This window comes from Pteropus medius, unplaced genomic scaffold (assembly GCF_902729225.1).
Source record: "Pteropus medius unplaced genomic scaffold, Ma_sr-lr_union100, whole genome shotgun sequence".
NCBI lineage: Eukaryota > Metazoa > Chordata > Mammalia > Chiroptera > Pteropodidae > Pteropus > Pteropus medius.
Window position 1 is genome coordinate 10,571,578 of NW_024344370.1, and position 12,143 is coordinate 10,583,720.

Consider the following 12,143-nt stretch of genomic DNA (forward strand, 5'->3'; position numbering starts at 1 on the left):
AAATAATACCAAGCCTACAAACCCTTTCAAAATAAATAAGGATTCTATTTCTGGAAGTAAGAGCAACTCTGATATCAAAAACTCATCAAAGATATGACAAAAATATAATTTAGAAATTAGCATTCCTTATGAGTACGGATGCAAACATTCTTAATAAAATATTAGCAATTAAGTACAATAAAATTAAAAAAAAATAAATCATGACTACATGGGGTTTACCCTGGGAATAAAATGTTTGTTTGACATTATAAAATCTATCAAGTAATTCACCATATTAACAGAATAAGAAAGATCACATAATCACATAATAATCAACACATGTACAAATTGTACCAAAGGGCCAAACCAGTGCATTAAGGCAAGAAAAGAAAATAAAAGATGTAAAGATTGAAATAGTTTCTACTTCCAAATAACATAACTATTTACCAAGAAAATCCTAAGTAATCTACAAAACAGTGATTAGAACTAATAAGGGAATTTAGAACGGTAATAGAATACAAAGTTAATATACAAAAATCAACTTTATCTTTATGTACTAGAGCTAAAAATTAAAAGTAAAAAATTTTAAACTTTTATTTACGATAGTGTCAGAACACATAAATTACTCAGGAATAGATTTAACAAAAGTGGTACATCTAAAACTACAAAACATAGCTGAGAGAAATTAAAGAAAACAAATACATGGAGATATATACCATGTTCATGAATTAGAAAATTTAATGTTTAAATTTATCGGTTCTCCCTTTATTGATCTATAGATTCAAGATAACATCAATCATATGCCTAGCATATTTTTCTGTAAAAATTAACCATAAATTCTAACATTTATATAGAAATGCAAAGCATTTAGAATATCTGAAGAACTCTGGGAAAAAAGATCAGAGTTGGAGAAACTTACACTACCTGTGTCCAAGACTATAGAGTTACAGCAATAAAGGCTGACAAATAAATTGATTAAACAAAATAGAGTCCATGAGTACACTACAAATATATACCATACCCCCAAATTATTTTTAGGTCATGGATCTAAATGTGAAAATCAAAAACATGGCTGTTAGAAGAAAATACAAGAAAGTATCTTCTTGAGTTGATTTAGGCAAATATTTCTAAGATAGGACATAGAACACAATAACCATAAGATAAAAACTTGAAAAATTAGAATTCATCAAAATTAAAATGCTTTACTCATCTAAAATACCATTTAAAAAGCAACAGAAAAGTCAAAGACTGTGAGAAAATATTCATAAAAGTTATTTGATAAATGACCACCACTAGAGAATAAAAAGATAATGAATTAAAAAATAGGCAAAGGATTGAAACACTTTACAAAAGGAGATAAATAAATGGTCGACAAGTGCATGAAAACATGCTGAGCATAATCAATAATCAGAAATGCACATTAAAATTACATTAGACATTATTATATACCCACTAGAAGAAGACTGAAAATACCAAATGTTGGCAAGGATGTGGAACAAATAGAACTCTCAAACATTGTTGGTGGGAATGTGATATGGTACAATGACTTTGGAAAAAAATCTGGCAGTTTCTTTTAAAGCTAAACTCATATCTACCCAATTGCCTAGCAATTCCACCCCGAAGCATTTATCCAAAAATGAAAACATATGCCCATATAAAGACCTATATGCAAATATTCATAGCAGTTTATTCCTAACAGTTGAAAACTAGAAATACCCCCAGATGTCCATCAAAGCAGAATGGAAAAACAAACTGGTTATTACAAGACAATACTGCTTAGCAGTAAAAAGGAATGAAGCACTTATACATGTAATAATGTTGATGGGTCTCAAAAACATTAGGCTTAAAGAAGGCTTGCACAAAAGAGTAAATATGACATGATTTCATGTAAATGAATTTCTGGAACAGGCAAAACTAATTTATGGAAAAAAATACATCAGAACAGCAGTTGCCTCTTGGAAGAAGTAGGTGGAGGCATATTGACTATGAGGACTATGAGAATTTGGGAGGTAACGGTAATGTTCTATATTTCAATAGGGTTTTACAGATATATACATTTGTCAAAACTCAGGGAAAGTACAGTTAAGTTTTATGCATTTCTTTGTACATAATCTTACCTCGAAAGAAAAAAGTAAATAAATATTAAACTGGGGTTAATGTTATACATGATGAAGGACTTAGAGGAAACAACTACTATTTATTTGAAATGCATCCGAAAAAAAAAAAATAGAATAATGAGTAGATAGAGAGATGACTAGACACGTAATAAAAAAAGCATACTAAAATGTTAACGGTAGAATTGTTGTGGTGAGTAAACAGTTGTCATAGTAAACTTATTGTTCTATGTTGAAAAATTTTCAAAGATGTCCATAAAACAAACAAAAATTCTAAGTGAACATTCAGTTTTCCAAAAAAAACTTTTAACAAAATTTAGTTCATATTTTGGGAGTGTAAGAAAACTTCTTGTGCTTACTAAACAATTAATGTTTGATGCATGCCCAAATTAAAGACCAAAATTGTTTTCCAAAAAATAACATTCTAAAAAAGAAAATAGAAACCTATGTAAAGATCTTTGGCTTTACTCCAAGAAAGAATAGATTTTCCTGGCTTCTTTTGAGTTAATTCATATTGTTATAAATTTGTTTTTAGGATGATAATTTCAAATATTCTATGATTATAAATGGTTATAATATGATGCCCATAAACCTCAAGGAAGTCTCAAGAATTCAAAAATATTATTTAATTTTATATCCTTTCCAGGACCTTGGTACAGAATTAAGTTTTTAAAAATGATTTTTGCTATTTGTACTAAAATATAAGCATTATTAGAGGGAAACTAAAACATAAGACCTTTATGATACTGTAAGAGCTGTCCTGCTTTGACTTGAAGCACTAATTTTTACTAGTATGTGTTGAAATATGTGTGTGTACGTATTTATATATTCTTTTATGTTTTCAAAGCTCTCAAGCATGATGAATGCTCTGCCAGGTTATACATTACCTCCAGTATAGGGTTTCCAGTTATAATACTTTCCACGGAAAGGCATATTGTCAAAGTCTGCACACTGTTTCTCTCGAAAATCTCGGGCCCCCAAAGGACATGGCTAAAATGAAATAAAATCATAAATGGTACGATTGTTGAAAAATTCCAAAACCAAGGGACAATGTCCCTAAAATTAAAATTGCCTGAACTCCATCACATTAGTTCACTGCCTTCCTTACTCTCTGGCTATAATTTTGGCATTTGCTTTACTGTTTTACAACCAGTATTCAGACTGCAGTGTCTGAATTGTAATTTTAGTCAAAAATGAAATAACTGAAGCCATTTAAACAAAGTTAAGTGTTAGACAGTTTCCATATAACTCAGATGCATGTCTTGGTCCACTTTACAATCAATCCATCAGGTATCTCTTTATAAATGCACATAAAAACTAGGTGAAGAAACTAAAACACAAAATCTTTTTTTGGTAGCAGTATTTCAGGTCCAGTTGCCACAGCTACTCCCAGCTCTTTATTTTAAGGAATCAAGAGGCAGGTTTGTAACATGACATTCAGCACTATTAATTGTGGTTTGGATCTCTACTACTATAGCTGTTTACTGTCTAGCCCTGAGAAAAACCATATTTTAAGACATGGAATGAACTGGGCAAAATGCTAGTTTAGGCCTCAAGTTTAAACACCTTTAAATTCAAGGAATTTAGACTTATGAAGATTTACATTTAATCTTTAACATCGCAGAAAATAAAGTACTAATTTGGTTCAAAACATGTACATGCGTTGGGTGGAGGCGAGAGAAGGATGTTAAAAGAGTGAAGAGAGAATTGTTTGTTTTTAAAATTTTGGAATGTTTCTTCTATCTGAATTTTTTAGAGAGGAAAATCTTGCCAATCTAGCTAGGTCTAGCTTATACCACAGGGCCATCCTAAATTCAATATTTAAGTTCAGAGAGAATAAAAAGTATGATATCTCATACTGTTTAAGAAATATGACCTAATTTGACTTATCTTTTGGAGTTCTGCTGCTATAGCACCTAAAACACAAAGCTACTGCTTTTGAAACTATGACCAAGAAAAATCCCCCTTAAATATGGAAGAACAGAACAAATCATTAATAAAATTCTTAATCGTGAATAGATGATGAGTATGTTACAGAAACTCTCAGAGATCATTGTGAGGACTTTTTACAACCTTCCCTTGGATCTCTACATTTACTTTATATAGTTTTCTGAGGACAGTATATCACAAACAGTCCCTTGAAGCAAGTGCAAAAACAATAGACCACAATGCGCAAATATTTACACGGTCATCATTACTTCCTATATACTGTGGTTCTAATTTCTATGAAATCAAGTCCAAAGACTTAGACTCTGAAATAGGGGTAGAAGGTCTACATTCTGTTATGAGCCCTGCATTTAAAAGTATTTTTCTGCACATTAAAATATGACACTGCAGTGCCAAACCTAATGATTCTGCTTGTCGAATTGCCTTTCTTACTTTTTTAAAAAGGTAAAGTAACTGTTAACCAAAGGCTACATACGGCATCATATAGAAAGATGGGTTTTGTTTTATGGTATGCTAATATTTCCCTTTTCTAGCCATTTTCAGGGCATCTTACACCAGGACTAAATTTGTCAGTAGCTTTGTCATGCAGCAAGACTAGCTTTTAAGGAAATATCATGAATTTTGAAAAATACAAATGCTTTTGACTCTAGTTACAAGTTTTCACATAAACCTAAAGTATCTGTAAAGCACCAACCACCTAAAAGTTCATCCAAGCATGGCTTGCAATCTAGTTGGAGAAACAAGACACAAACAGAAATACAGCATTGTTTCAGGCAATAAGTCTAAGATGGCACGCTACAGTTTGCTTATAGGCAGCGTACGCATCAATATGTCATGTGGTTAAGGAAATATTTCCTGGGGAACAAACTCTTGAGCGTATTATAATTATAATAAAAGTATTACAAATACTTATTCTTTATAACATTATAAAATATTATAGGAATCGAGCTGATTCAGAAAGGAAAAGTACTTCTAGGGGGAAAAACTATTAATAAAGCCAAGTAAAACTTTGGAGACAGGAAGGAAAAGGTCATATGTTGGGAATAGTTGGGAAAAGTCCATCCTAGATGAAAGAAAGAAACTGTATAGAAGCATAAGAGGAGATGACATTTCATAGAAAAGCACTGGTACATAAAAAAAAACCCTGAATTAACAAATTAAGGTGTTGTGAGAGCTATTCACTCACAAACAAAAATCTCATTCTTAACTATCTTGTAAGGATTCCCCTAAGTAGCAGTAAAAGGTCTATGGGAGGATATTACTATTTAATGAAGCACTTGAATAACACTTTATAAAATTTCTGATCTACTCTTTTCCTGTGATAATCACTCCAAAGGTAAACACAACAGAAATGTTAACAGTTACTTTGCATTAGTCAAGCATTTAGTAAGTACCTACTCTGTGGCACACCATGCAGAGATCTTTAGATGTAATATCTTTTTAATCTCTCTCAGCACTCCTGTGAGGTAGTTGTAATTAATAATCCCATTTTACAACAGAGTAAACAGAAAAGTGGCTTAGTACTAGTTTCAGGCTGCAAGGACACCTTCCTCATTGGAGTGGCAACTCCTCTGGACACTCTCTAAATGCTACAATAACAGCGTAAGGTTTGTGCTCTAAGATATACAAAAACCTGAAAGGAGTAACTCGGGCTGTCATTTCCAGCTGCAAGTTTCTTATCTTCTCCAAGCTACTTTTTTTTTCTTTTATAGAATGAAAGGGCCCAAAGTAAGAATTTTGGAGTAAGACAGACCTGGATTCAACTCTAACTTTCTCATTTATTTAATTCATGGCCTTGAGCAATGCACTTAACTTTCCAAGCCTTGTCTGTAAACTGGGGATAATACTAGTATTTACCTCATAGGTGAGGATTCGTGTAAACTGTTTAGCTTTGTACCTGGCATTTGCTTTCTTGAAATAACCATTAGCAGCTGTGCTGGTCTTGGGTCTAAGGCAACCTTAAACTTGTCCCTCACCTTCTCCCTGCTCTGCTCTGCATTTTGGGGGAAAGAACTCTGCAAACTCCATTTTTCCAGGCTTCTGTGTCAGCTGACTTCTTGTTGTGTTCAGGCCATGGAAGACACTAGCGGGAGAAGCCACAGAATTTTCTCATTTCCTCTCTACCTCAGGCAGCATCTTAGGCAGAAATAGAATCTTTTTGTGGTTCCAGCTTTAGGCAACAGAAGCTCCCACTCCCATCTCATCCTATGGCTCCAGCTTCTGCTGTTGGATTCTCACCTCTGGACTCTGATAAAACTAACTCCTTCCTGGATGGAGTGGTGGAATTTTCCTGCTGACGTTGATCTATTGGCTTGTCAGTCTCTTCTATCACTCATGTAATCAATCCTTTGCATTAAATTCCCTCTATTTAAATATTCAGAATGGTTTATATTGTTATGGTTGGATCTTTACTGATACAACCATCAATAATAATGATGATGATGACGAAGAAGGAGAAGAAGAAGAAATTAGTAGGCTGAATTAGACCTCTTAAAACAAGGCACCAAGAGCTGGCCTTAAGTGTCTTTCTTTTGTTCAGCAAATATATATAAAATGCTTACTATGTGTCACATATAATCTAGGCTCTAGAGATAAGGCAATAAGCAAAACAGATAAGGTCCCTGTTTTTTTGGCACTCACTGTAGTTGAAGACAAGAAAGAATAAAAATAAAGCATGTGAGAGAGATCGATAGTGAGGTGGAGGGAAGTTGTTTTTACAAGTATGGTCAGAGAAATTCTCTTGGATAAGGTGGTGCTTGAACAGAGTTAGAAGAAACTGCGAAAGTGACTTATGTATATATCTGTAAAAAGAGTATTCCAGGAAACAGTAAATGCAAAGGCCCTGAGGCAGGAGTCTGTTGAAGATGTTCATAGACTAGCATAGAAGATGGAAAGGCTTAAGGGAATTAAAGTAGACTTAGGGACTTGATCACATGTTTTTCTGTTTCTAGACTATGTCAAGCTAGTGTTCTGTTCTCCTGATTCCAATGTTTCTTTCAGTGAATGTTATGAATTTGTGTTGATTAGAAATAAACTCAGTAGGAGCTGTATATGCTGGTTCCAAAGAATGACAGTAATCAAAGAAAAGGAGTCATTTCTTAAGAAAAAAATTACATGAAATATGTTTTTGTTTAAGAATAATAAAGAGTTTAAGGAGTAATTCTTTTAAATTACTTAGGGATTATAAATGCTGACACTATGCAGAAACCCTAACAGAAAACTGGGCATAAGCAACAAATTTTTTATGTAAAGCCTGACAGGTTTTCAGCCCCCTGGTGTTAACACTAATCAAGCATCCTCTCCTTTTAAAAAGCAACCAGCAGGGCCCCACATAAATCCAGAGAGCAAAGCTGTAGATCTCAGCATCTTTTGATCTTAGTATTTTCAGAGAAACAAAAAGAAATGAATACTATCATCTTTATCACCATTTTCCCCCAGAGATCTGTGTTGTTTGTTAGCAGATTCTATAGACTATCCTATGCTTCCAATTTTACTGATAGTATAAAAGCATCTCCTTTTGACTAAACTTAATACTTTATTGGTCGATGAATCTAAAAAAAGAATAATTCACTGGGGCATAAAAACTGCTATCGAAAGAAATCTCACTTTCTGCTGACACACTTTCCAGTGGCATTTCTATTACTGGGGTTCTAATCCTGGTTTTGTCCCAAAGAATAGGGTGACCTTGTTCCAGAATCCCTTTGTGCCTTCTTTCTTTCATTTGCAAAATACATCCAAAATGTCCTTACCTTTAAGGAAAATAATCCCCAAATGTTTTGCAAATGAGGAAAATTCTGTAAGTACTGCACTATGTCTAATGAGTAACAAAGAGTGAAGAGCAGACTGAATGAAAACTTTTTCTGCTTTACCTCTCCTCTTCTCTCCTCTTTCTTAAGAAGGTGGGCAGTGGGAAGATGCTAGCATTCCTATGCCTCAACGAAAACTGAAAATTGAAAAAAATTGGCATTTTGTTCTTCTACAGCCTTGATCTCTTTCCCACCTTCTGCTTCTTTTTCCTTTCTTGCATTTACACCAAATGCACTTTTACTTCTTCACTATTACACTAAACCAACCTTCTACACTCTCAAAATTCAATTCTCTTCTTCCTCTCCAGGAGAGCTACATAATCTTAGTTAGTTCTACTCAGTTAGTTGAGGAAAGATATTTGGAGTTTGAACTCCAACCCCTGCTCTGCTTAGCAAGTTATGTACTTGACATGGGACTGTGATAAAGGGACATGTTTCTGTATCTTCACCCAGACAGGTATCTTTTTCTAAATTACAGAAAACATGCCACATGGACTAACAAATGCCTTGCTTCTATCCCCTCTCTTACAAGTTGCAAACAAAATTGCTGACTTCCTAGTTATCAAGTACTGTTTGATTATCTCATTAAAGTAATTCATAAGGGCATTTCCAAAGTTAAATGTTGTGTTCAATGCAAGCAGTGAATCTTTGCAACCCCAGTTTTGATTCAACCTTATCTTTTCTTCCCCCACATGTTTTCTGATTTTTTTTCACTGTACATTTTTAAAGAAAATGAAAACAAAAGCCTGATAAGTCTACATTGTCCACACAAGCTTGAATCTAGCTGACATATTTGATATGATAATCTTCTATGCAAGCTTTCAAAATTAAAGTGATTTTTAATATGTTGTGTATAGTCTGAATTTAACTAAAATGCCATCTATCCATAGCATAACCCTTTCCCCTAAGCCAATAAAAATGTTAAGAAACAAACATTTACTATGAAATTTTTAAAACATCCCTTTTAAGAACAAAATAAACAAGCAAGCTCTATTGCGTGTATATTTGTTTTCTAATTATAATTTGGGACACAGTTATAACACTGTTAGTTAACGGATCAACCCTGTACCTTGTCATCACTTACCCCACACCTCTCCCTGGGGGCAAGGTCTGTAGTTTCAGAATGTTCTCAGCTATCTGGTTCTGATGCAGGGTAAGGTCAGACTGGAAGTATGACAATGTCAAAGGTGACCAAACTCTTTCAGAGAAGCTTACCTTGCCACACCCACCTCCCAAGGGCTATATCTGTTATATGAGCTCTAGATCAGTACTCAGAAATTCTGTATCTTACTGAATCTTTTCTGTGGTACTAGCCTGTTGCTGAGCTTTAGTGCCTCGTTTAAAAAATACTTTAAAAAATTACTCATCCTTTTTCTCTATAAGAGCGATGTGAAGATTTAATGAAGTTATGCATGAAAGTACTTTTTAATCTACAAAACGTAAATGTATATAATAGCTACACTATATGGAATACAGATTAAGTATTAGGAGTAGCACTAGATGTTTTATACGTTACTTCTTATTAATTCTCAAAAAACTCTGCAAGTTTCATAGTCATACTCAATTTATACAGGAGTTTCCTAAAGTTTAGTGAGGTTAGGTGTTTTGCAAGGTCAAATAGCAACTAGTGTTACAATCAGGATTTAAACGTAAATCAGTCTGAATCCAAAGCCCATATTTTATTCACTATAATCCTACTTCAAAATATAGGCTATACCTTTCCTGTGTACCATAATCAAGGCAATCACTGTTTAATGACTTTAAACAATGGATCGAAGAAGAAAAAAATTGCAAAACAGCATGTCCCTCTGGCAAAGCTGCTTGAGAAAATACCCCAGGTACTATACAATCTATGCTTAAATTTTAGAATAGACCACTGATGACCTGGAAAATCCCTTTGACTCCATAATTTTTTACAGTTTTGATGCATAATGTAAAGGAGGGAAATGCGATATTTAAGATGCAAGACTAATATGACTTTCCACCTCAGCAAAAGTGGAGCTTAGGTTTTTCACCAGAAGTTCTATGCCTGTCACTTTGTCAGGCAGACACAAAAATCACAAATAATATAAAACAGGAAAAATACAAGGATTTTCTCAGTTTTGGAAAACAGCTAAATAACATCAGAAAAGTCTTTTAGAATGTAGAAAAATCCTTTTCACAGTAGCTAATATTTCTTCTTTAGGCTTTGATATGAAATTTGGCTTGTAAACAATATAACTACATTTTTACCCTTTACAAAAATCAAGTTATCAAGTAAGGTATTCACAACACCGATAAATTCTGCTGTTTAAAATAGTTACACTATGTACACCAATGTTTACTCTCTTAGAAGATTTTGCATGACAGTTTTAAGTCACTGGAATGAAAATGGCTAAGGAAAGGAGAAATGTCTGATTAATATTCAATATTCTTTTCTGTCAATAAAAAGGAGTTTCCATACACATAATAATCAAAAGTATATTTTTTGAGCAGTTCTTGAGCAAACACTTTTTGGCTGGTTGAGCATAGATCTGGGGGCTTTACTTCTCATAATGAAACCATCAGACCATCATGTTACATCCTACCTTTGTACATTTAGAAAAATTGTCAGGACCTTATCAATCATTTATCTCTGTGTCCTGAGCTAGTGAACTTTTAGAATCATTACTTCCATAAAATTCTGTTCCCCAAACCCAAGTTCCACAGGGCCATGTCTATGAGATTAGCTTATGATCACAAATATTCTGTTGTAGTTCCTGGTTTAACAGTGAGACCAAACTTCATCCAATTCTCCTATGTGTCTTTAATAAATGGTCCTCTTTCTCAGTAGCTTTAAGATAGAAAGCATATTCAGTTGTTCCTGCTGTAGCTATTGTGTTTACCAGCTATTCTGTTCTGGAGACCATCAGGCAGATGTCAAAGAAAGAGTCCTTGTCTAGATGCTTATGAAGGCTTTTGAGTATGATCAGTGGTGATGCCTCAGAATCTAGTGTGTAAATATTTTTGGCCTCTAGACTGGTTATGCTGTTGTTGAGAGTGGTCAGGACAATTTTATAGCCAGAGATCCTTTTCAGATCTTTTAAAAAATATTTAAAAATTGAGATTTTTCTTTTCTTTGTAGGTTGCCTCTTCTATCTTTGTGGATCTCTTTGAAACTGGGGTAAGTGGGACAGAAGTTAATGGGAGCTTTTTTCTTCTACCACTGCTAAATTCTGCAAATGTCTGTGGCGGGAATAAAATCAGGGAGAAGCTGTGACTATCTTGTTTTTGTGCTAGCTACTTTTGTTTGGCCTACATTAGTTCTAGGTTCTAATTTCTCCTCTAACCTAAGCAAAAAGAGTACTGTCAACCTTGTATGTTTAATCTGATTTACCACAGTGTAGGGATCCACATAGGAGTTACTGAAACTTCAAAATAATAAAGTGTTCCTTTGTGGCTATGTCTTTTTTGGTAATGGCTACCAGGCATTATGAGGTGATAGTGTTTGCCTCTTTACTCAGGTCACTAGGAAACTCAGGGCAAAATCTGTGGCCCACCTTTAGCAAGTGGAAGGAACTTGTGGTACATATTTAAGGTATTGATCCCAGTTGTCTATTATTTTCCTTTCCCTGTGATTTTCTATTTTATTTTATTTTTCAGTTGTGATTTTAATGAAGCTAACTCTATTCTAATCAGAGAGTTAGAATAATGGTAATTATTATTATATGTAAAAACATAAGATCTAAGAAGTAATCTATAGTACCAGCTGGTCAGTCACAGAAACAAGAGGGTCCAAGATGCTATACTACGTGGAAAACTGATAGGCTATGTGTAATGGGTTGCAAGATCTTAAAGGAATGCAAGTAGGATCGATCAAATACGTGAGGGCATAAATGAGAAGCACAGTGCAAGCCCCAAAGCTTCATGAAATTAAATAGAGAACCCTAGTGTTTTTGCTGTTTGACTGCCTGATGTGACCTCATCCTAGGCACTGATTTGAGAATCCTTCCAGGGTTATTTGAATTAATCTTTTATATTACCCCTATTTAAGTCTCAAGAAAAACTCTTAGATCACAAATGGCCAATCCAAAAATGCTTATGAATTATTTTCTAGTTCTTGATTGTCAAATTGTTCCTAATTGAAAAGTTTTCTTTCAGTTCTTATTTACAGAGTCACTACGATATGCATAATATTAAATTGTATAAAACACGCACAAAGGCAGGAGGCTGATTTGATAAAAGACAAATATACTCTCTCAAATCCCTTAAATTATGGTAGCTCATAACGGATACCCGGGCATTACAGAATCAAAGAACTTTTAAAGCATTATACCTC

The 12,143-nt window shown here is 33.9% G+C and overlaps 1 protein-coding gene across 25 annotated transcripts in view; it reads right to left on the reverse strand.

Moving 5' to 3' along the window:
* Window positions 1-12,143, reverse strand: part of LOC120608233 (A disintegrin and metalloproteinase with thrombospondin motifs 6) — a 289,732-nt gene that overhangs the window by 64,010 nt on the left and 213,579 nt on the right. For 24 of the 25 annotated variants that reach the window (XR_005654347.1, XR_005654348.1, XR_005654349.1 and 21 more), the window contains one exon: window positions 2,981-3,083. Coding sequence is in view for 19 of the 25 variants with exons in the window: in XM_039870023.1 (XP_039725957.1) it covers window positions 2,981-3,083 (103 nt within the window). In the remaining 6 variants the exon portion in view is untranslated. Of the gene's footprint in view, window positions 1-2,980; window positions 3,084-12,143 lie in introns of those variants that run through there. The other variant, XR_005654351.1, reaches the window with a different exon arrangement.